The sequence below is a fragment of the Bremia lactucae genome, linkage group LG18 (assembly GCF_004359215.1).
Source record: "Bremia lactucae strain SF5 linkage group LG18, whole genome shotgun sequence".
Classification (NCBI taxonomy): Eukaryota; Oomycota; class Peronosporomycetes; order Peronosporales; family Peronosporaceae; genus Bremia; species Bremia lactucae.
In genome coordinates this window covers 765935-790490 of record NC_090627.1, presented here as the reverse complement: position 1 = coordinate 790490, position 24556 = coordinate 765935, and the positions used below count along the sequence as shown (strand labels likewise).

Sequence of the window (24556 nt, the reverse complement as noted above, 5' to 3'; positions counted from 1 at the left end):
CCGGCGAATTAACGCGGCGCGTGCGCTTAGTGCGAGGTTGTGTGGGCGTCTTCGCAGACGACCCACCAACGTGGCCCCTTTTAGGTGGCATCTTGGGCGCCGTGTATAGAAACACGTGCGCGAGAGTGATCGAGTGAACTAGCGGCGCGTAAAGCTGCTCGCAGTTCCTCTCTCTACTCTGTCGAATTTAAAAATGTAAATTCGTTCTTAAAGAGGGGGATGGTGTAACGGGCTAGAGTTGCCCTAATGTTACACAGTCCCCATTAAGTACATTTGGTACTTAAGGGGATGGTCAATTACTAAATAATAGTAATTAGACCCAACACTCGGGTGTGGTGCACATTAGTGACCAACCCTTGTGGATGTGATGCACATGGGTGCATTCACATTAGGAGGGATGACGCCCAGCGTCATCCATGATGACGGCTAGCGTCATCAGTTACGCGAGGTATCTATAAAGATACGCTCGTAATACATATTAAATGATATCTGAGATAACGTTTTAATTGGTAAAAATAGGTATTTGTATTTAATTCGATTAAATATAAATCAGTTTGAAAATTACTACCTACTTGGGAAGTGCGCACGAGGAGACGGATTACCGCTCCCGTGACGTCACTTCACCAGAGTTCTTAGTGTGTTGGGTGAGGTCGCTTGCCACAACTACCTCACTGCACGCAAGAGAAGCAGGTGCAAACAGCTTCCTCGCTGTGCTAGGGTGTGTGCTTAAGCAGAGCGTGGCCGCATTACGACGTGCCCGCCTACACCTTCAAGCACAGCGAGGAAGCGGTTTGACCTTCTTCTCTCACGTGCATCGATGAAGTTGGTGGGCGCCTAAGCGATCTCGCACAACGAACTTGTATCTTAGAACAAGCGTCGCCCACGGAAGCGGTTACCCGTCTTCACGTTAACTAATACTAAACATGCAACTATCTTATCTTTTCTGTCTCTCTCTTTTGTTTATCTCTCCAGCTGATTAGTCTGCGGAATAAGTAGATATAATAATCTATACCTATTTATGGATAAGAATTCTGAACATTACTATATAAAGTAAAATTCTTCAAATATTATCTACCTTTTAGATAATATATTAATTAGCAACCTTTAAGTGTTAATTTCATGTAACGATACACCCAGTTACATCTCAGCTACTGAAACCTACCTCTGCACGTCGTGTACGTGAAGTAATAGAGGCACCCACCTTCACTGAAATCAGTGTAGATTGACTAGTACTGTTGTCAGTACTGGCAAAAAGTGCCCCGTAACACCTGGTAGTGTCGGAAGTCAATAACGCTTCCCTCCTGTAGCAATACGAAGTACAACCTAAAAGATAACAAAGGACAGGATTTTTTGTTCCTACAAAACTGCAATTATAAATCAGTCACGAGGAAAAATTAATTTCTCTAGAAAAAGTTAGTTATTTCGTCTAGTTAATTTATAATTAAAAATTGGATAATCTAAATTCCCATGCAAGCGCAATAATTGTCGACCTTGCGGATGCCCATAACACGCAGGCTGAAGGCAACAGTTTTTATCACAACAGCTTCATTTTTCGAATTCCTGGTATAATTCCAACTTAAACTTTTTTTAAATTGACGGAAATCAATCACATCACTTCCCTTTGTCTTAATCCTTTGGACGGCGTCAAGGGATTATTTGATGACATTATAAGGTGCGTTTTCAGAATTCAAGTACCCAATTATTTCCTTTCATGTCTCCCTCTTAAACCTTTTGTCCCAATTTTTGGTGTCAATTCTCATGTGCGTTGCACGAAGACTGCTACTTGACATACTCCTTTTTAAAATTCCACACCCGCGAGCTTCGCAATGAAGCGTCGCCTTCTGCAATCAAATCGTGTATATTACTCGATCTTGACGCCGTATAAGTCTTTGATCGGCATCGACGAGGTGAACCAAAACGTGTGTCGGAAGAATTGCTCGATAGCAAAGGCGATAGTGAGCCATACAATGAGCTCGCACGAGGAAGACACGTGCTTTTAAACGCTGACGTCTGTTGCTCACGAGCATGACCCACGAGCTCGTCCGAGTCTTCAAAATCAGCCATTCGATACGAGGTCGTCATGTCTTCCGGATCGTCTTCGTATCCTACAAAATCACAAAGATCGACGGAACGCGCTGACTCTGACGAAACCTGCAGGAACGTGGCACACAAACGACATTGAATACACGCACGTATCTTTGCGTAGCAACTGTAAAACGTACCGAGCTCGTGATGCGGCGATGACAAGTAATGACTGTACTTGCTGTCGACGCAATGCTTTCCGTCGAGCTATAAACTTTTAGTTTATTCTCAACACACATCGTTTCTCGCTCCAATTGACGTAATTGATCCAAATTCAAAACAAGAGGCGTGGTTTTTCGTCGATTTTTCAACTTGTTATGCTGCAATCGATCCGTGGTGTTGTCATTGCGTGCCGTAAACGTCGGTGTCATTATTGATGGCTCCGCTCCTCCAAGTGAAATCGTTCGTAATAGTACTGGTGCTTTAAGAACCCATGCTTCATCCTTTGTATCGCCAAGTCCTTGGTCTTTCAAATTCAATGGCAGCGCTTTTAAAGAATCCGAAACGTGGCGACAGTGGTCATTGGGATGAAAAGTGTTTGTACGCATCCATTCTTCCTGTTGCTGTTTCAAAACCTTTTCTTCGTCGTGTTTATGCTGTAAAATCGTCTTTAACGACTCTTGTTGGTTTCGAATGTCTCTTAACGCAATGGGCGACGCCGGGGTAAGCGGTAAATGCACTACCGTTGGTATTATGGTGTTTCGTGACACCCTGGGAGCTGCTGCGGCCATTTTTTTCGATACTTGAATCCGAAGATCATCTCGCCGTGCTGTTAAGCGTCCCGGTGGCGTCTTTATGGGAGCAGGAATATGGGTAAAGGCGCTTTGAGGTGATTCTTGAAACGAATCATGCCGTATTCGTGTCTTTATCGACGAAGGAGATACCATTGGAGAGTTCGAGTATTCCAAAGGCGGTAAAGAACAAGAACCTTTAGCTTCTGCCACTACATTTTCAATTTCGTGACCAAAACGTTGCAACTGGGGGCGATCAAGTGCCCATTTCGGGCTCGTAATGGGAACTGCGGTATTTGCAAAAGGAGCTACTATCGAATGCGTTGCCACAGAACCTTTGTGCACAACTTGATTAAGGTTCATTGTATCAATAGGTGGAAGTCGCTGTTTTTTCTGCTGGTCTTTTGACATCAACGCCGCGGGACTTGACGGCGTCGAGGCCCGCCGCTGGGCTAGTCTTGTAGGTTCTTCTATTGTCTGGTGAATCTCTTTTACAGGCCCTACGTGGTCGATAACATCGACTTTTTGAGCTTCTAAAGGTGTTAAAAATGTACCCATTTCGAGACACAAAAAGATTTTCATTTGACCCAATTGGAGTTGATCGCCATGATGCACCACTACGGCGTCATGATGGACCTTGACCTTGTTATTTACGAGTGTACCATGGTTACTGTGGTCACTATAGACCCAAATACCTCGTTTGGACGTGCGTTCGAGAGTTCCGTGGGCTTCATCGGCTTTCGAGCTGCGCTGAAGCTTATACGTCGCCTGCCATCCGGTGCCGAGCACTATTCCATTGGCTGACGGAAGAAAATAACCGTCTTCTTTGTGCTGTGGCGGATTATAATTGTCCGGTGGTCGACCCACCCGCAGCACGGTCTTACACGTGGAAGTGCTAGGCATTCGAGAGAATTGCGCAGAGAGGAATCGGCGTGTCGATGTCGGCTAGCGAAAAGACGTATTTCGTTATCAATCGACGTTTTAAGAAATAAAAGTATTATAGAAATGTGATGCAAGGTTTATAAACCATTACTAGAATCCATTTAATCAATCCAATTGGTAGAAAACACACGAAATCGAACTCGTATTTTTCTCATTTATTGAATTCCCCCCATATTCGCCGAGAAAGATGCCATTCGAGTTGCCAAAGATTCCTTACGACTACAATGCCTTGGAGCCGTTCGTGGACACCGCGACCATGAACATCCACCACACGAAACACCACCAGGCTTATGTGAACAACATTAACAACTACATTGCGTCGGACAAAGGCTCGGCACTGCAAGGCAAGTCGATCTTGGAGGTCGTGCAGGCCGCGACCGAGGCGCCTGTGCGAAACAACGGTGGCGGACACTACAACCACTCGCTGTTCTGGACGTGGATGACGTCGCCGGGATCGACGAACACGGCACCGCACGGCGCCCTCAAGTCCCGCATTGACGAAGATTTTGGCTCACTTGACCAGATGAAGCAGGAATTCAACGCGGCGGCGTCGTCCCGCTTTGGATCTGGCTGGGCCTGGCTAGGTGTAAAGGCCGATGGAAAGCTAGCGATCACGTCCACAATTAATCAAGACAATCCACTGATGCCGAATGTGGACCAGCCCCTCATTCCAATCCTTGGGCTCGACGTGTGGGAACATGCCTACTATCTGAAATACCAGAATCGCCGCCCCGAGTACATTTCGGCGTTCTGGAACGTGGCCAATTGGGACAAGGTTGTCGAATACTACGACGATTTTGCTTCGAAAGGAAAGCCTGTGAACATTTAATGCGATGGCCTATAGTGGCGGTCACAGAGATGATGTAATTGAGGCTGAGAAGCGAGAGCGTTGTGGCTAAAAGGTTGCTATGCTGCGAAAGATGAAGGAGCGTTAAGTGGTCGTTTAATTGCCAACCTTTGATTTTTTTGAAAAAGTACAAAGAACAAAATTGATGTTTAATGTGATTTTTGGGACTTTTATGTGGATAAATGCTTAAAAGAGCCTGGCACCATAGGTTAAAAAAAACTTTCCGGCCATCACGAATTTCATCCAATAGTCGGCGTTTTCCGTACATAATTTTACGAATCATAATTATTCGCGCCATATCACTCCTTAACGGTGATGAACTCTCGTAAACGATCCTATACTGGGATCGCAGAGGGCATTGGCACGACCCACTCTTCGCCCTATAGGAGAACGAGAGAGCTTGTGACACCCCAAACGGTTCCGCACACATCAATAAGTGTTAGAGATTACAGCAAACACCGAAGTCATGAAGTGACGAACCCCGAATCTGAAGAGGTAGAAGAGGAGGAGGTTTTTGAAGAGGAATTGCGAGAAGTGCCCAGCCAAGACACCGATGATGGGGAAGTAGGAGCCATGCCACTTGTTGTCTTCCAATGCAGCACTTGTCGCTCAATATTCGGGGATTCCTACGCCTTTTTGTGCTCTACAGAGCAACTCTGGCTAATCACGTTGAGTCACGTGACAAATGTGACGCTAGCGCCTGAAGTACAGACTGCTAACACGGGTTTCGATGCCGGCAGCTCCTATTATGAGCTGCTATGTCGTAATTGTCAAGCTATTCTCGGGCGCCAATATCTAACGACACCCGTGGCCCTAGACGGGATCCGAGACCTATTTAGTTTTTCAACCGAGGCAATAACAAGCTACACCCTTGGAGACCCCATGCAAAAAGGCGGAGGTGGAGAAGATGAGCATATGAAACAAGCAGCAGCATTGTGTCATACAACGATGCAGAAGTTAGCGGCAGATCAAAGTGAAGTGTTACAATTGCGAGAGGAAATGGAAAAGGTCAAGGGGTTAATGGTCGCAGTAGATAATCGATTAGCTCATCTTGAAAAAATAGCGCCAGAATGTGAACCAAATCCCCAACATCCTGAACACGAGCGAGGGCAGAAATCGACGATACGGCCGCATAATCGAAAATTTAAGATATAACGATACAAAGATACCAACTCTTGTCCATTAAAATAGCTCGACGGCTTCATGTCAGTATGGTCGCATTCACTTTATTACAGAGTCTCAGTCTGAGCTTCAAAAACGGCCCGAGCGGCATCGATGCCGATTATTGGTTTCGTCTTGCGCATCTCGCCAGGCCTGCAGAAATCTATGTTAGTAACTAGGCTCAAGATTTCAAGGGAACGTACTGTACCGGTCAATGTATTCAATAATCGCCATCTCAGCGCCGTCTCCTTTGCGAAAGTCGGCCTTGAGGATACGCGTATACCCGCCCTCACGTAACCTTACAAATCAGAAATGACAAGTTTTAAGCTGCGTGACTCTTTTGGACACGCTTTGGAAATGCAACTGCACACGCACGCATAGCGAGGTCCCACCACATCAAAGAGCTTGGTCATGGCCTCGGGCGTTCGCACGATACCTTGAGCGCGCTTCCGGGCCGGAATGTCACCCTGCTTTGCCATTGTGACAACCTTTTCAGCAGTTCGACGGAGCTCCTTGGCCTTAGGGAGCGTCGTGCGAAGACGCTCGTGTTCAATGAGCTGGGTCACCATGGTGCTGCATTTGAATTGCGATCAGGCAAGCATTAGTAAGTACGAGAAAGATATGTTTTGTGCAATTTCATGTAATGCAAGAAACGCACCGCAGCATCGCCTGGCGATGTGCCGACGTGCGATTAAGCTTGCGAAATGCCACACGATGCTTCATTGTTTTTTTGTGGACTTAAAGCTCTTCTTTATTTTGCTATTTTAGTGAAGTGATAAACACCACTTTCGATTATATAGTAAAGTGATCCACATCCCTTTTGACGAGAAGAGGTTAAATTTATGTTGCTTGTAATCAGATCGAGACAATGTTGCACGCGATAAAGCACACCGAGATTCTTAATTCGCGAGTAATATGCTAAATCCCATAGGCCACGATGTGTCGAAGAATAGGACCGCTACGTACCGCTTGCCTGAGCTGGTAGACGTGGAAGGTACTGGCGTTGTTGTGCTCACGGGCACTTTATACATGTGAACAACCGGTTGTATTCTATTCAGTGTGGCTTTTTGTAAGTCGCCATTTCCGCTTGACTTGTAATTCGATCCCATCAACTCACCAGATTTTCATGACCTGGACTTTGAGAAAAGCACATTATAAAGTCCTTTGATGACGTCATATGTAGTCGTCCACTTCAGGCCTGCGAAAAGCGATCGTTTTGCCCTTTTCTTGCCCCTTTCAGCAGCAACTTCCTGTTATTGCTCTCGTAGCAAGCGTCTTTGACTTTGACGCATCTTCGGCTCTAGTTGCTATCAAGCCATCGCCATGGATGGTATCCCTTGCATCAAGTGCGGACTAATTGCCAACATAAATGACCCCGCATTTAATTTCCCTTAAAATGCAAACAGCGGGGCAACAACAAATCGGCCTGCAGCACATGAAACAGTGCCCGGATGAATCCCAGATGGACGATCAATAGCCTATTACAGGCCTACAATGTCACAACAGCAAATGACACAACAAACATGACCCGAGACCATCAGGCTTTGGCTTGGGGGGCAACGGATATCACTCGTCGAATTACAGATTTAAATTGATTATTACCTTTAAAACACACAAAATCATGAATCTTAAAGCTTTAAAGCAATAAAATACTAGTTTATAGTCCACAGCTTCCTCACATCTCTAGCTTCTCCGGGCATCATTCATCGTTCCGTGCTGCTTGTGTCATCGCAACGCGATTGCCTCGCGTCGCGGTCCAGCATTTATTTGCTTTTGACTACGTCCTACTAAATGGAGAACTATCAGAAGGTGGAAAAGGTCGGCGAGGGCACGTATGGTATCGTATACAAGGCGCGAAATCTGACCACGGGCCGCATCGTGGCACTCAAGAAAATTCGATTGGAATCAGATGAAGACGGTATTCCATCGACTGCCATGCGTGAGATCTCGCTCCTGAAAGAGCTATCCTCACACCCGAACGTTGTGTATCTGTACGATGCTGTATATCAGAAAAACAAACTCTATCTCGTCTTTGAATTTGTGGAGCAGGACCTTAAGCGGTGCCTAGAAAAGCTCCCGGCTCGAATGGAAGTATTTCAAGTTAAAAGTTATTTGTACCAGCTCCTCGCAGGTATTGCCTATTGCCACGCAAATCGCGTACTGCATCGGGATCTCAAGCCGCAGAATCTCCTAATTGACCAGTACGGGAACCTAAAGCTCGGAGATTTTGGACTCGCACGCGAGTATGGCGTGCCATTGAGACGCTATACCCATGAGGTCGTGACTCTGTGGTACAGAGCGCCTGAGGTCCTACTAGGAGCCAAGCATTACTCCACCCCCGTCGACTCGTGGTCGATTGGCTGCATTTTTGCCGAAATGGTCAATAAACAGCCACTTTTTCCTGGTGATTCGGAAATAGACGAACTTTTTCGCATTTTTCGGGTTCTTGGTACACCAAATGAGACCCAATGGCCAGGTGTGTCAACGTTGCCAGACTACAAGACTTCGTTTCCACAATGGCGTCCGCAGTTGCTATCGAAAGTTGTGCCACAATTGGATCGCGTGGGTGTGGACTTGCTCTCGGTACGTTTCATTTGCTGCACGCTGATCTTGAATATCGTATACTCATGCTGCAACGATCAGCGTCTTTTAATGTACGACCCTAGCAATCGCATCTCTGCCCGTGCCGCGATGGCGCACCCGTGGTTTGCGAACTTGCATCCACAGTATGCATCCTTTCGCAATAATGGCAGCAGCAATGGCACGCAAACGTATTTTTAAAAACTTTTGAAACGCACGGACAATAGAGAACGACTTTTCAGGACATTTTCCATTGTGATTTTTAAAAATCCACCGCATTATTAAAAAGCAATTAAGAACATAACTTAAGACCCAAATGCGTGTTTTATTGCCATGTCAAGGGGCATTAAATCCACTTTTTACAAAATCGGCAGGACCTCGATTTCAATGTGATGAGGCGCGACTTCTGCATTAGCATACGTCATGATCTTTTCCCGATCTTCAGTTCGGCACACTGCAGGCGTGCGAAGCTTCGCAGCGTAGACGCACGTGCTAGGCTCTTCAATCTCAAACAACTCCATTGGTTCCGGACCGCATTGCAACTTAACCGTCAAAGATCGCTTCGGGCCATTCCAACACGCTTGACCGTCTACGAATAAAATTTCTTGAACACTCGCCGCAATATTGTCGTCACCCTCAGCCTCTTCAATGGCTACAATGTCTTGCATCGAGCCCAATTGAATACTATCTTGCGTAGCTCTTCCATAAAAGCAAATCTTGTATTTGTATTGCCCCGCTTTATTTTCCACGCATTTGTCACGCAGAGCAAAAAACACCTGATCCACGCCATAATTCTTCTCGACAACTTTTTCAATTGCACTTAATTTGGACTCTTCTTCCCTCAATTTTGCCGTTGCTTTCCCGTGTTCAGTCCGAGCAAGCACCGCACGCACCCACTCAAAGCGTTCGCTAGCTTCCAGATCTTGGTATAGCAAATCGACAGGGTGGGACTCCACCTCTGGCAAAATCAATTCATTTTCATCGTTGACTGATTCGTCGTCGGTATCACCTCCCACTTCCGCAGAAACAGATGTTTCTTCATCTGTTGCTTTCGCAGCTGTTTTCGCTTTCTCGCGCTCTTCCATCAACGTTTCAATACGGCGCGTCTCTATCTGCCGCGTTTCATCGCGCTCGCGGAACGCCTCAACCTTTTCTTCAAAAACAGTTGTTGGCACTTCTTCTTCCTGCGCTGCTTCGCGCTCTTTCCGAATTATTGACAATAAATCGTCCTTTGTTGAAACGCCATGGCGTCCAATCTCCAAAATAATCGACAATAGCTGCTCCTTCGTCAGATCCAAAAGACCTAATTGAGAGTAGATGTCATTCTTACGAGCTGCAACACGCTTGTCTTTCTCCTCTTTTTCCAATCTCTCGTCTTCTGTCTTCTTCGTTTCCATGTCCTCCAGCGCCATTTTCAATGACGCGATCAATGTCTCCAGCTGTTGCGTCTTCTCGAGCTCTTCGTTCCACAGTCTCTGAGACTCGGCCACAAGAGCAACACGATCCTTCAGTCCTGCCTCGAGCTGCTCGATTTCGCCTTTCTTATCAGCCTTGAACGCTTCCATTTTTAAAACGCACGCCGAGGCACAAGATGCCACGTTTGCGTACTCATCAGATCCATCGCAGCAGTCACAAATGCCGTCATTCACCTGGGACGTCGGGATGTCTACTGAAAAGAAGCCCGCGTTCACACAGTGGAAGACAGCGGGTGTGTGTGAGCACGCCGACGTGCCTGGTTCATCACTCCCATCCGCACAGTCGCAGTAATTGTCATTTAAGCGAGAAAAGTCTAAGCGTTGGTGTCCATGATCGCAGACAAACTGTAGCAATGACAATATTAAAGGCAGGATCAGTTGCGATGTAAAGGTTTTCAAGGGGATGCACGGCGTACACTCGATACGGAAGTGAGTTTCTGCTGCAATTCGGGGGAAATCCCGAGCCAATCGGACGCGCATGCGCACGTCAAGAATAGCGTCAGCAACGATCCGAGCCGTTGGATCGACATGAGGTGACGTGTCCCAATTCGTAATGAGCAACTCAAATGTCTCGCTGCAACTTAAATTATTCGAGCAACTCATAATTAAGCGACATTTTACAAACGGCCGGCAGCAGCTGATTGGGCCAAGCGACATGATAAAGACGAATTGCACGGTATTACAAGCTACGATGGCTACATTGCCAGGACACGCGACTGAATAAGTGTTTACATGATATTATGGGATATTAGGACCTTCCGCTGGGGTCTGCAGCCTGTAGCGCTACGTACTATCAGATAAATTAATGCTTTTGGCGAACTTACTCATACACCACGCGCCCGTTTACACACAATGGTCGACGTACGACGACCGTGCTTTCTAAAAAACCTTTGCTTCTGTGATCACTGTCAATAATTAACTATCTCCGCCGTTCGAATCCGAGTCTTTGAGATGAGCCGCAACGGCGCCGCGCCTTCAAACGTTCACAATTGGAGGCGCGCAAAAGAGTTGTGAGGTATTACAATGCTTCGCAGGCGCAGCATCTTGTTGTTCTTCGTCACTGCTAAAAAGCAACGCCTCGAGAATATCTAAATCGTGCTGATCAAACAACGGAAGCTCTGGTGATAACTTTAGCTGCGGTGACTGATACCCGGTCGACATGCCCTTTTGGATATGCATTGCCTTCATGTTAATCATCATATTGGAAGGCGAGATGGGTCTCCCATTTGCCGACGACCGCATAAAGCCCACGGGGCTTCGCTGCGTCCGATTAAAGCAAAAGTTCTGTCCAGCGGCCATTGCAGAAGGCGAATAGCGCAAGAGTGTCTGCATTTGCCGTGCCTGTTGCTGTCGATGCATATCCTTTTGTTGCTGCTTCACAACACGACGCCGTTGATCCAAACGCATTTGGTTTCGATTCGCCTTTTCACGGTGCATGGCGCAGAATTTATGCAAACCGCCACTCTTTTTGTGAGTGCGCTCGTTCTCGCAGCGCTTGCTGGAATACTGGCAGCGCATTTCTTCGGAAACGGCTGTTAATGATGAATTGACGTCGCTGTCGCTGTCAAGCTGCTCCGTGTGGAAGGAAAGGTCTTCTGGGCACTTGTCCGTCATGTTTCAAGTGGTACTTGCGGTGCGAATTGGATTGTGACAGGTGAGCGGAGTCCGACGTCATGCGTCCTCAATGAGAGCGTACGACAAGCAAATTCGTAAACACGAAATGGCCGAATTCGCCATGACTCAAGCGGAAAAACTCCTTTGCGTATGTCGCTGAACTGGAAATCCAGTGCGAATATTTCCTAAAAAAGATCGAACTTTTGAGAAAAGTTACTGAAATTCAAGTGGCTAGATTGCAATATCTAGTGTGTTTTTGACCAATCGAAAGGCCGAAATGTCTCGCAAATGTCTAAAGTTTTCCATGAGAAACGAGCATCTTCCACCCTTGTCGCACCGCAGACAATGGGTCACACAGACCGCACAATAATTAGATGCGGTATGTCGGTTTACTATAGTGGCTGCGTGAGGCTAACTAAAATTTCAGTAGCAATTCGTACAAAGAGCAACTCGGAAAATATGAAGAGTCAACTGATTGACGCACAAAATATTTTAACTGGAGGAATTTCATGAGAAAATCAAATCACCGACAGGTCGAAAAAACTTTCGTGGCACAGCCAAACATCGGGACGTTGCATCAGTACAGTCACGAAATCTATGCACTGTGCTTGTCGCTGCCATAGTGAAGCCATGCGTTTCAAAGGAACTTCATTGCAGCCGCAATCGATGCAGGTTCATTGGCAACAAAACGTGGCGTTACTTTTGAGGTTCAGCTACACGCATGATCATTCTGTGGCGCCAAAAACAAGCACTTTTTATCGAGCGCAATGTTTAGTACCTTAACTAAGTCGACTTGGTGGATCTCCCATTAATAAAAGGTGAATTTTTGTTATTTCTGTCCCATCCCAAATAGAGGGTGCCACGGCATATCTATGAGTCAGCGATGATTCAATGCATGCCTCGCAGCTATTTAAAACTCAATTAAAGTGGTGTGTAGGACAGGAAGTTGAGCAAGATAGGATTGTAGCCACGTCAATGCAAGCATTAGAACGATGGATAGGTTACTCTAAGGGTTTGCTTCATTATATCGCGTTACTCTATACGAAATCGAAGCGAAGGACAAAATGGACGATACTGGCGAGCGTTCGCCGTTGTTGAAGTTCACAGCGACATGTTCCCTGACGGCATGTGAGATGGGTACGTGCCGATGGGCATCTCGGTCGAATAGCCGGTTGGGTACGCAAAACCCTCACAGTCACCGTCGAGGTCACTCTCCTCGTCATCAAAGAGCATGACTTCAAGCATCATCACCTCCTCGTGCGAGAGATTGCAAATCGGCTCCTTGGGCTCCATCATATTCGTAGCAGCGTTGTACTCCATGGGTGCCTGGGCTGCGTCCATAAAGCGTTTCTTGCGCTCGACCATCTGCTGGCGTATAAGGCGACGCTTCTGTTGCATGCGTTGCTGGTTCACATTGGCCTTTTTGCGATGAAAATCGCAGAGCTTATGAAGGTCCCCTTTGTCCTTCACGGCCCGGTGATTGTTGCATAGTTTGCTCGGGTACGAACAGCGGACTTCGGTGGGGAGTAATTGGACCGTGACGTTGTTAGCGGCATCTAAAACCGCGGTCGTAGCAGAGTTGTTTTCGTTCGACATGTTTGAATAGGCGTTTGGTATTACTACGAGGCTCTCAAGCTCGTTTTCGGACGATTAACGGATTGGTCAGATGCGCAATTGAAGGCGAATTGAATAGTAATCGAATCAAGACGGAGGTTACTCCAGTTTTATTGTTCCATGTGCTACGTTGGTCGAGTAGCAAGCGATCTAGGCGTAGGCGCAACTCGGTGCTTTCTCGAGCCACACACTGCCGCGACCCTCTACTGTATCAAGGGTAATAATAACGATGCATCGACCGAGGCGCTAGGCTGCCTCAAGCCCAAACGTACTCTACTGAAACGTTTAAAGGCGAGTTCCTGCGTTTTTTTTCGCTGTCAAGTTGCTGTTCAGAGCGACTCTTGCTCGCAGATATGGCTTCAAATGGCACAGCGACAGGCAAATGTTGTAACTTTGCTTATTAAAAACAATTTTGTCTTGCACGTTCTATTCAATTTAGACCTGTAACCCGAATTGCCTTGGTTACACAATACATGCTGCAATTGGTCGGAAGGCACCAATTTAATATATAAAAGCACACTCCGAGAATGCCAATTCGCTCTATTCGTGTCATAAATGCAGATTGCTTAGAGCCGCAGTAAAAAGAACCGTGCGAATGACGTTTCCGCCATGTCGCAGCATATGACACTTGATCTTTTAGCAGAGGAAGAGTCGAGGCAGCAGTTGTCCATATGAGTGCGACCGTCGGTCGGTCTCCAACCTCCCTTGCAGCAACTACGCGATGTGCGGGAAGCAGTGCTACTGCCTGAATCGGAGTGCGCATTCATCAGCGTTCGAATTCTTTAGGACCCGCTGAGATATGTAGCAATTCAGAAAATACCATGAAAAGATGGCAGTCTTTATAGTGTGGTTTTGAATGATGAGTACAAATAAACAACTCTACGCTTGACAAGTTTTGCTCGCCACTAATTTATAGCACCCGACGAGGCAGGGACTTGATATTCTGACGTCGAATCGAAAGTGCCAGCCTGTTTCTCATCAAATGTGCATCTTACTGTCACGATCTCTGGGTGAAAACTAACAATTAAAGGCCCGACTTCGCTGAAACGATTCGTATCATCGTTCAAAGCTTTATTATGGGATTTTTTATTCTTTCGATCTGAGCTTTGAGGCAGCTAGCTGCGATTAGGAAAAGATATGTATAGTAAGTATGAATTTATTGTCCATTTTGACAACAATATTGTCCGCATCCTCGTCAAATCAGTCTCCAACGGTTAGATTGCAGTGACGTGCCATAGTACATGTTCTTGTGAGAAAACGTTTCAAATTTCACCGAATTTTTTCAGACTGACTGACGGCAGTAAAGTACATTTCTAGGCGGTCGTAATTGCCTATAATTGTAGTTAGTCTATCGATGTATGTTGCGCTGGTACGAGCAATGCGCCGAAATAATGGGGGATAAATTATTCATGTGAGGCCAGATTTTTTTCACAATAGAACAAATGAGTGTTTCGTTTTGTTTTATGCGTGATCGTAAGAAAAATACAACAAGGCACGGCGATATGTGACACCTCACCAACGGCACCTCATAAGCGAAAGGCAACGACCTCCTCTATGTATAACGGCTCGTAACGGATTGAATTAGCTCCGTCATAGAGTCGTACTATGGCGGCGGGCAAGCGCCACCAAGATGCGAGGTTTTCCCGAAAAATCAAAAGGTTTCTTGTACTTCGAGTCAGGCTGCATGATATCTTTGCCAAATCGAAGTTTATTATTGGCACTCGGCAAACGCTTGTCATCAAGACGAGCATATCTTAATAGCAAGAGAAGAGAAACTTATAAGAGGCAGTTTGTTTGAAGAGGCCATGTGCGCATCACAACTTCGCAGAGATCTTTTGTTCAAGACGTGTACCACCTGAGTACTTAAAATGTTGTCTAACACGGTTACTTCACGGAATCATCTAGTTGGGTTTGTTATTGAGTTTAGAACCTAATCAAACATAAAATTGCTTTTGATGGCCACCTGGAATGTTGATTACGAAGTTTTTTTGCTGTACTCTTATATTTTCGAGCTTGCACAGTCAGCGTGATCACGTATTCTAGATTTCTAGATAATCTCTTGCAAAAATTTCTGCAAACTATTAGCACGACGTTGGTTGGATTTTTCGAAAGCGCCACACGTCTTGTATATGCTTTGCAGAGATCTTCTTGTGTTCACAAGGATAGCTGGTAGTTCGGATATCTTTGTCTTTGAAGGAACGACAATGGATAAGCATTCCGAATATTATTATGTAAAAGTAATATTCTCCAAGTATTATCTACCTTTTAGATAATGTATTAATTAACAACCTTTTTAAGTGTTAATTTCCTATAACGAAACACCCCATTACATTTAAGGAAGAGGAGTGTGATTATAAGAATTTGCGGAAAGGGTGTGAATTAAAGGGAGAATGGTGTGAATATAACATTTCTTTAACGATAATATGCTTGATAATTCATCACATGCGTTACATTAGTATGTCTGCCGAGAAGGCACTCATCGTCATTATTGGAACATTCGTATATACATACGAGCTTAACTCAAACAGAAGTAAATCCTAGCAGAACTTTTTGAAAACGCATTAAAAAACGCAAGGGCTATAGATATGGAAGGGCTGGGGATCCAATCTTTCCATGCGTTCAACAGCTTTTGTTGTATCGCAACTACTGCCACAATAGGCCACATCAACTGTCAGTTGGACTTCTTCCGGCCAAATAATCTGATAGTATTATGCGTTTGTTTGTTTAGCTGTAAATGAGCACTGAAAGAATATTTAAGAAATTGCGACTGAGCATACTCATTTTGCGTATGCAGCTCGATGCTAAATAGTGCGGTGATATGATACCAGCGTTATCGACTTCACCCACGGCAATACAATTTCAAAAACCTTTGAGAAGTAAGCTTTAAAACAGCGCATGTGACATCGCAGAGAGCCCAGTTGCATACATGCTAATTCCTAGATTACAGAGGCCTTGGAGAAGTACGATCAGCGAATATGCTCGGTTCATTGAAGGAGTATCAGCGCATGATGTTGCCCCAATATTAATATGTTCCATTCTCGTTGTTGGCTTTTGAAATTTGACAAAGAGGATATTAGCATTAGGTAATTGCCAATTTTGAAAAAGACAGCAACTCGCGATAAAATTCCGTTATGTTTCACCCTTCATACTCCTAGGTGTACGTCATCAAAATGCTGAACACGTTCAGACACTGTGATCACACCTCACCGCTAAAGAAACTCATTGCTGTTGATGCAGCATTCTGTCGCTATTTGCTTTTCGGCTTAAACCTTTGGCGCTTTCTCGGGATTGTTGGCAGTAACCATTCCGTTGGTAGATATAGACCATTATATCTACTTGCTCCGTGGTCCAGTTAGCGCTGGACGCGCACAAACAGAGAGACATACAACTTTTATTACATGTTTAGTATTAGCATTTAATTAAGTTAGTATAAATAGATAGAATACACAAGAACTTAATTATATTAAATATAGTTGTATCTTAAGCTTTTCTAAAGCAAGTGTTTTAGATAGTCTTCCTCTGCACGTACTAGTGTACGTGAAGTGACGTGAGCACCACTCGCACTGAAGCAGTCCGAAGCGAACTTGTACTGAAACAGTACAAGTCGGCAGTGCCCCGTTCCACCTGGTAGCACTTTGAAGTCCGTTAAAGGACTACAGTTCCATCACCTCATGGACATGCTAGATGATAATGGTAAGTCGCATCACGTTTCGCGTGATAGCTACTCCTATCTAAGTGACATAGAAAGGAGTGCGGTCGAACGAATGAGTTCGACCGTAGGGAGCGATGTCGTCTTGGCCATGCTGTCCGGTTTGGACAGAGATGCCCTCCATTCAGCCATCGCCAAGTCCATACAACATGAACTTGACGAGGCGAAGGGGAAGGTAGCCTTGATTAATCAGCAAGGCTCTCAACAGGCAGAACTGTTGAGATTACAGCAGGTACAGACTCCTGTTCCTGGGATGACGCCCACGCGTCGTCCCGAAACCTTAAAGATTGACATCTCAAAGTATAGGGGAGTCAAAGAATACCCCCTCTTAAGATAGTTTGTCGAGTTGGGCGATGCCGTAAGGCTCGTTACATCGTCGACGAGCAAATGCAAGTCGCATTTGCTCAGACAAATTTGGCAGGTCGTGCCAAAACTTGGGCACTAGGCCTTAGTTGCGCAACCAAATGTCTTTAAGTCATTAGAGGCTTTTAAAGCCCGACTCAAACCGACGTTTAAACCGCCTAGGGGGTTCAGGGCTCGATCGGAGCTTACGAAACTCAAGCAAGGCAAGCGTGATGGTCACGCTTATGCACATATGACTCTTAGCGAGTTGCATCACGAACAAATCAGTTCATGAAGACACGTTGATTACGGTGTTCATGGAAGGTCTTACGGATAGTCCCGCAAAAACCCAGTCGTTCCACTTGGAACTGGATACGCTTGAAGAAGCAATATCTGTTGCGGAACAGGAGGACTTTAGCTTGAAACAGACTCAAGCTAGTTCATCATCGTATCGTCCTCCAAGACGACACGAGCTTGGAAGTCCAGAACCTGTGGACCTCTCTTATGTCGATAGCGAGAGACCTCGCTTTTCGAACAATAAGCGATTGCAGAAAGGCAATCGCTGTCAAAAGTAAGGACACTACGCTCATGAGTGTAGTGCCCCACGCCCACTACCGAGAGGTACTGAACGAAATTATGGGCCAAATGCCAAAAAGGGCAGCGGCACGGGTCCGACGTTGTTGCGAAATTGAAACAACGAGGCGGATCGCCAAAAAAAACGGACGGGGTCAGTAGGGTCGCAACGCCCTACTGATCCAGCAACCTCAAGAAAATTTGCAAATCTCTTGACTTAAGTTGCTCCAGACAAAAATCATTGTGTCTCTGCACCTGGCGATGAGTATCCTTCACCACCTTGAACTTAAAAGTGACAAATAGTTTGTCACTTAGAGCCCTACTGGACCCGTGTAAGTAAATCACGAAGCACCCACGCTCCGTGATGCCTGTTAGTCATTCGTGGTCCATCCAGCGAATTGAGTTAAAATGTCGTCTACGCTGACGGTGCGCCCGCGATACACCATCATGAGTGGCCAGACTTGACGGCTCATGAGTGGGACGCCCTCGATCGCATGGTCAACTCGTCGGGTATGGCTACGTTTATGGCTGTCGGCGCGGTTCTCACCACGACACCAGAAAGCAATCAACGAGCCTCTGCGACCTGTTAAATCTATCACGAGCTATCCGAGCTCACCGCTCTACGCAAGCGAGGCTCAACTGCCTCGATGGCGAAGAAGACCGACATCGCCAAGCTCGATGCGCTACCTCCAGCGGCGAAGTCGCTTACAATCGATCGGCACTCAACCGATGGCTCTGATAATCGACATCGCGATTCAAGTGCACCAGCTATCGACCGATCTGGCGCGAATGCACTTCTTCATCTCGAAGGTCACTGGCCAGGCAAAGGAGTGGGCCCTTGGCTGCCGACCCTGACCGCTTCCCGACCACCGAGTCGCTCAAGGATGACTTGGGACTGGCGTTTGAGCCGCTGCAAGATGAAGTGGAGCTCCGCTTGGCCTTCATCGCGATGAATCAAGACCGCATGACGACGCGCGACTAAATTCAACCCGCAAAACTTTTGGCGTCGTACGTGCTTATTCATCGGAATCGATGTGGCGACTTAAGTCACTCTTTCATCCAGGGTATGAATGCTTGTCACCAGCGCTTCTATCTGACGCGCAAGCCGCCCGCGTCGCTCGAGGACGCGTTTTACTCCAAAACGCACGATTTGTTCCGAGAACGATGCAGAACCCATGGATACCTACTTGACCGTCACCGCCGCTGTCGCGACAGCGCTCGCTAAGCACGATCGAAAGTCGACCATGTCCATGAACACGACAGCGACGAAGGCGATGACGTGTCACAAACTCGATCATCGCGCGGCGGAGTGCCGCGCGCCTGTTCCTGTTGTCGCAGCTGTTGAGGCTGGCGACGCTGGTGCCTAAAAGACGAGTAGCGCCAGTAGGTGCAGCCTTCCTTACTGATCGTAACAGGGACGTGTCGTCGGTGGCCGCACGTCCTATTTTGGCCGAGCAACTGCGCTACAAGCGCAGTTGAACGCCACCACCTCCTGCAGCGACAAGAGGCTCATCGGGTTGAGCCTACAAGTTGCTAACACAAAGCGAACGTTTCGCGCTTTGCTCGATTCCGGCGCGACAAACAACTTCTTTCGCGCCGACAGTCTTCATCTTTTGTCTTCGTGGGTCCAAACCCGCGAGCCGCCAGGCGGCATGAATGTGCAATACGCCGACGGAGAACCACGGACTGTTCTTCGTCGTTCCGTGTCGCTCTCTTATGGGTTCGACGGCTTTGCGAGCAGTGATTTTGTTCTTGGGGTTGAGCTAGAATACATCACCTGGATAAGCTTCTCTACCTGGAGGTCTGTATTTTCAGTATTTCTGTAATTTTTTTAATTCGGATCGTTCGACTGCATCATTGGAATGTCTTGGCTCCTTGAAACCAAGTGGTATCGGATGCTCACTGGCTTAACAGCACGGTAAAACCGCGCGAATTCGACGTCAACGCTGTTCTGAAAAATCAGTCGAGCAACTGGCCGCATGTTGCAGTCGTCGACCCCAACTCTGCGACAGCGATGTCACACGGAGAGAACGATGGCCCTCTATGTCTTGTCTGCTACAACGCTGTATGCGTCAACTCGGTCGAACAGGGTTTCTTGAGTCGTGATCAAGGCGCACCGTCCAGACAGTGGTATTCGGTGTGGAATGGCCGAGCAGTGGCTCGCAGTGCAGCAGCCAACCGAGCAGTGGCTTCACCGGAGCCAGACGGTGAAGCCACTGCTCGGTTGGCTGCTGCACTGCGAGCCACTGCTCGGCCATTCTGGAGGCGCTGCACGCCTCCAGCAACGTCGACAACTGCAGTTGTGAGCACTCGCCGTCTTAGCCGTCGTCTAAATCGTCGTGTTCGGTGCGCCCGCGCGCCCGCCGCTTCTGCACGACAGTCACCAGTCGTATCGCAGACTTCATCTACAACGGTGCTGTAGACGATTCGGTGATCGCGTGCTCAGCGAGAGTTGCTAGCATTACGACAATCAGCTCTCGATTCTTCCTCGACATTCACGAGGAATCACGCAACTTCCGGTGCTGACGTCAGACAGACTGTTGCTTTCCATTCAGTATAGCGAGGTCGAGTAATTGTGCATCGTCGCACCGAATCCATTCATGCGCAATCACGAATGTCCTGATGGCATGGAGACGAAGTCTGCGCGGACAGAAGGTTTCGCCGCACAGTCGTGGGACAAGCTCGAGGCTACTGACAGTGCCGTGTTTGCTCTTGCTTCCCGAGTTCTCTGACATGAGATCTCTTCGACTATGTTCAAAGATCGGGGGGGGGGGGTTCGGCACGAAAGCGATCTTGCACCGGACTCAAGGTACCGCATCACGCGTCAGTGGCCTCTGCCAAGAGAAAAGGTCGAGGTGATCGATGAGTTCTTCGAGGGCCGTCGTGTTACTGGTCACAGGCACGAGAGCACGTCCCACACTCGATCCCCACCTTCCGTGTCAAAAAGGCAATAGGCGGCTGGCGTCGTTCATGTCTATAACAAGTTGAACGAGTCGACAATCCCCGCTCAGACGCCGATTCCTCGCAAGGACATGGTGATCGACACCATGACGGGTAGCACGATCTCAGTGCGATCGATCTCACCGACGGCTTCTACCAGTTCCTCATGCGAGAATATGACGTGCCGATGACAGCCGTCAGCACCACCAGCGGCATGCGATAATCGCATGGTGCGCAAATCCTCTGCCCGCTGCGCTACTTTGCACACGCATACTTTGACGACAGCTTGGTCTACAACCGCCCCATTGAAGACGCGACTGACGTTGCTGTTCCTTGTAGTCATCTGCGTCATGTCTTTGCGGCGATGCGCGAGGACAAGCTGTATGCCGAAATGAAGAAGTGCATATTCTATGCATCCGAGACCTCTGTTCTCGGCAGCTACGTCAGCGCGAAGGGAGTTCGCGCTGAATCGGGATGATCACGTTTATCTGTGCTTGTCGACGCCACGCGATCAGAAGGAGCTTCGTAAGTGGCTTCGTCTTGCCACTTACTTGCATCATTACGCGAAAGCCTCTGCGCAGACGATCCATCCTCTCTCGCCACTGCTCAAGAAGGATGTCAGGTGGGAGTGACGGCAGCAGCACTGTTACGCGTTCGCCGCAGTGAAGGAGAGCCTGTCAACAGCTCCCGTCTTGATGATTGCTGGCAGTTCCAAACCGTTTCAGGTCGTGTGCGACACTAGAGAATTTGCGATCGGCTGTGCGCTTATATAAGCCGGCGTTCGTTGTGTACACGGATCATGCGTTGCTGCGGACGGCAGTCAAGACGCCACAACTCAGTCAACGTATGTCTGCCGTACTTTGCAGAATATAACTTGTCGTTCTCTTCAAGCCGGGCGCGACGAACATCGAGATGACGCGAAATTGCGTCCGCGACAACGAACATCGTCGCGGACGCTTATTCGCGTCGTCTTGATTAAGATTCACGTGCTGGTCTCGGCCACGCCGCCGATGTCGACGATGATGACGGCGATGAGTGCACGGTGTGCGTCGCTCTCGGTTTGAACACCACAGTCGTGACTGCAGCGAATCCGCTGTGTGTCGACATTGCGAATGCGTATCGCAATGATCCATTCTACGCGTCGATCTCTGATTACTGTATCAATCCATTTCCAGACGGGTTGCGTAAGCTGACTGCACCAGTACACGCCCGAGTTGCGCGCTACTCGGTCGCTGATGGTCTTTTGTTGCTTCAGATCGACAATCATGACGCTCTTCGCATAGTCGTACCCACCGATGACGATCTCCGTACGCGCGTCGCCCACGAGTTCCATGATCGCGCGTCTGCCGTCCATCTGGGCCGAGAGAAGACGTATCTCGCGCTGGCTCGCGACTACTGGTGGACCCACATGTATAATTGCTCATGCGAGGCAAGCCAATGCGTTAAGCCGTCGCCCGCAGCTCAAGCGCCCCCTGCAGCTGCTGCCGATAGCGACTGACGTTCGGCGTTCTTTCAGCATGGACTTTGTATTCGGTCTTCCTGCCGACACGGAGCACCGGCATCCTTGTGATCGGTGATCGTTTCAGCAATATGGCGCATTTTGCTGCTGTCACGTTGTCGATCACCGCAGAAGAGACAGCCGCGGTGTTTCTGCACATCGTGTATCGACACCACGGCATGCCCGAGTCGATCATCTCGGACAGAGACCCGGGGTTAACAGCCGCGTTCTGGTCTCGACTGTTCTGCTTGTCTCTCGCTTGCTGATGTCGACAGCTGATAATCCAGAGACAGATGGTCAGACCGAGCGCGTCAATCGCGTGCTCGAGGATATCTTGCGCAGCTACACGTCGTCGTTTACGACGTGGAGTGACCTTTTGCCCATGACTCAGTTATCATGAACAACGCAGCCCATTCGCCGACTGGGCCAACGTCCATTCTGCGTGAAGGACGCACGTCATCCACGCGTTCCTTCTATGCTTGGTCTTTCTAGTGTCTCGATGCTGGCGAGGGATGGAGCGACAAACGCTGATGAGTCACCGCCCGATGTGGGTATATCGAGCGTACCACACGCACCAAGCCAAGCAAGCAGCGCGAGCGCACGTGCCACTCGCGACGAAAGTGCCTCTCCTCCGACGCCGCGTCGACGCTTGCTGGGACAATCCCTTCGACCAGCTCTCCATCCCGCGCAGTGTCTGCGCATATCGTCGTGTCGCGCGAGCTGCCTACACAGTACGCTTGGCGTTCCCCACACGCTGCAACCGTAGCGCATGACCCGATCGTAAATGCGCATTTTTTCAACGACAGCAAAGAATAAACCCCACGACACAGCAAATAGAATAGATTTAATTGTTATTGGCAAACAGATGTCACAAGCGACAAATGGATCGCGTGATCCAGCCGCAGTGACACGCGCCACGACACGGCGAGCGATTGTGCCATCGGCATTTGAGCCAGAAGATCAGCGAGCACCACACTTGCCCGCTGCACAACGACAGAGAGCGAACGCATCGTTGTCTAGTTCAGAGGCGTTTGTCCTACATACAGAGTTCGTCGCGCGAATAGTGCGCATCGCCATTGCAGAGGCAGTGGATACGCAGAAGGCGTCCGCCGATGCGCACGGGCGAACGATCTATAAATAATACAAGATCGGTGACAAAGTATTATTGTCATGGTCAAACATTAACGGTGCTTCAGTGCTTAAACTCGGCGCGAGTTTACTCGCGCCGCGCTTCAAGGGCCCTTTACTGTACTGAAGAGGAAAGGAGACACGCACACGCTCGACATCCCGAGCGTGATGTGGCTACGCCCGAAGTTTAACGTCGGGCGACTTAAGTGCTACCATCCTAATGTTTGCCGTCTTACGACGCTTCTTCCTCGTAGTCAACTTCGCACGTGTCGGCTTGTTCGCCACCGTCGCAGTCGTCGTCGTCGCCGCTCCAGCAGTCGGCTTCGCACGTGCCGACTGATCCGCCATCGTCGCAGTCACCGCCGTCGCTTCAGCAGCTGGCGTTGCTTGGGCCGACTGACCCGCGTGCATTGCGGTCTTGGTCTACACGCGATTCTCAGCAGTCGGCTCCGTTTGTGCCGGCTGACCCAAGTGCGTCTTCGTTGCCGTTGCATCTGCAGCAGCCGTGGCGAGCTGCTGGGCTGTTGCGTTCTGTCGCTGAGCAGTCGGCGCCGTCGTCGCTAGGTATGACTCCGTCTTTACCATGACATCGTCGTTCTTCGAACCGACGACAAGGTTCGCGGCAGTCTCATTCTTCCGACGCAGCGATTACAGCTGCCCACGACTCCCGAGGAACCGCTCGCCCACTGCACCAACGCGTCCTCGGCCCGCTCGAAGCGGACCATCTGCTGCGTCTGATGATGCACCAGGTATTTCCCTGCAGCTACACTTGTTGCGCCAACATCTTCAACGCAGCAACGTTACGGAGCGTCAACTCGTACGACAGCGCTCCGTGATCAAACTGGATTGTCGCACGCTGGACGATTCAATCGTGACGGTCCTCCTCCCTTGATAGATAGCGAGAACGTGACTCGATGAATTGTCGATGGCATTGTCAACTATCGTACCAGTCATGTTGCTGGTCATCGCGGCGATGGTCGCTTCCACCATCTCACTATCGCGTGCGTCGGCTTGGCCAAGCTTCCACGTCAGACACGTGGGAGCCGCGTTCCACACTTGTTGCTGATGTGCTGGATCTAATGCAAGCGCCCGCGCGGCGGCTCGTCCGAATGCGAGCGAGCGGGTGACCGCGATCGACGTCGAGCAGCAATCGCCACGTTTGGCGGCTGAGTGGCAGCCGCCGGTAGTGGTGGCTGCAGTGGTGAAGCATCCAGCAACTCCATCAATCGGGGTCGGCCGCTTAGTAGATGCCACACGAGCGGTTGTGTTGCTGGACTTGTCGGTTCCACCGAGCGATCAACTCTCGCTCGGTGTCGGTCA

The 24556-nt window shown here is 48.5% G+C and overlaps 9 protein-coding genes across 9 annotated transcripts; 4 read left to right on the top strand and 5 right to left on the bottom strand.

Moving 5' to 3' along the window:
• Window positions 1-1364: 1364 nt before the first annotated feature.
• CCR75_001654 (uncharacterized protein) lies at window positions 1365-3716 on the bottom strand (the record flags this gene model as incomplete). Its single annotated transcript, XM_067959755.1, has 2 exons — window positions 1365-2151; window positions 2223-3716. 2 exons carry the CDS (start codon window positions 3714-3716, stop codon window positions 1780-1782), a joined length of 1866 nt encoding a protein of 621 aa, XP_067819806.1. The 3' UTR covers window positions 1365-1779.
• A 226-nt stretch (window positions 3717-3942) lies between these two features.
• On the top strand, window positions 3943-4584 carry CCR75_001655 (uncharacterized protein; the record flags this gene model as incomplete). The annotated part of the gene is made up of 1 exon (XM_067959756.1): window positions 3943-4584. One exon carries the CDS (start codon window positions 3943-3945, stop codon window positions 4582-4584), a length of 642 nt encoding a protein of 213 aa, XP_067819805.1.
• A 333-nt stretch (window positions 4585-4917) lies between these two features.
• CCR75_001656 (uncharacterized protein) lies at window positions 4918-5757 on the top strand (the record flags this gene model as incomplete). The annotated part of the gene is made up of 1 exon (XM_067959757.1): window positions 4918-5757. One exon carries the CDS (start codon window positions 4918-4920, stop codon window positions 5755-5757), a length of 840 nt encoding a protein of 279 aa, XP_067819808.1.
• On the bottom strand, window positions 4960-10348 carry CCR75_001657 (uncharacterized protein; the record flags this gene model as incomplete). The annotated part of the gene is made up of 6 exons (XM_067959758.1): window positions 4960-5916; window positions 5972-6061; window positions 6139-6336; window positions 6422-8357; window positions 8418-10163; window positions 10235-10348. 2 exons carry the CDS (start codon window positions 10346-10348, stop codon window positions 8703-8705), a joined length of 1575 nt encoding a protein of 524 aa, XP_067819807.1. The 3' UTR covers window positions 4960-5916; window positions 5972-6061; window positions 6139-6336; window positions 6422-8357; window positions 8418-8702.
• Window positions 7555-8544, top strand: CCR75_001658 (uncharacterized protein; the record flags this gene model as incomplete). Its single annotated transcript, XM_067959759.1, has 1 exon — window positions 7555-8544. One exon carries the CDS (start codon window positions 7555-7557, stop codon window positions 8542-8544), a length of 990 nt encoding a protein of 329 aa, XP_067819810.1.
• A 183-nt stretch (window positions 10349-10531) lies between the features above and the next one.
• CCR75_001659 (uncharacterized protein) lies at window positions 10532-11432 on the bottom strand (the record flags this gene model as incomplete). Its single annotated transcript, XM_067959760.1, has 1 exon — window positions 10532-11432. One exon carries the CDS (start codon window positions 11430-11432, stop codon window positions 10794-10796), a length of 639 nt encoding a protein of 212 aa, XP_067819809.1. The 3' UTR covers window positions 10532-10793.
• A 1101-nt stretch (window positions 11433-12533) lies between these two features.
• Window positions 12534-13028, bottom strand: CCR75_001660 (uncharacterized protein; the record flags this gene model as incomplete). Its single annotated transcript, XM_067959761.1, has 1 exon — window positions 12534-13028. The coding sequence occupies one exon, from the start codon at window positions 13026-13028 to the stop codon at window positions 12534-12536; it is 495 nt and encodes a 164-aa protein (XP_067819655.1).
• A 138-nt stretch (window positions 13029-13166) lies between these two features.
• On the top strand, window positions 13167-13493 carry CCR75_001661 (uncharacterized protein; the record flags this gene model as incomplete). Its single annotated transcript, XM_067959762.1, has 1 exon — window positions 13167-13493. The coding sequence occupies one exon, from the start codon at window positions 13167-13169 to the stop codon at window positions 13491-13493; it is 327 nt and encodes a 108-aa protein (XP_067819656.1).
• A 10553-nt stretch (window positions 13494-24046) lies between these two features.
• Window positions 24047-24226, bottom strand: CCR75_001662 (uncharacterized protein; the record flags this gene model as incomplete). The annotated part of the gene is made up of 1 exon (XM_067959763.1): window positions 24047-24226. The coding sequence occupies one exon, from the start codon at window positions 24224-24226 to the stop codon at window positions 24047-24049; it is 180 nt and encodes a 59-aa protein (XP_067819657.1).
• Between the last annotated feature and the right edge of the window lie 330 nt (window positions 24227-24556).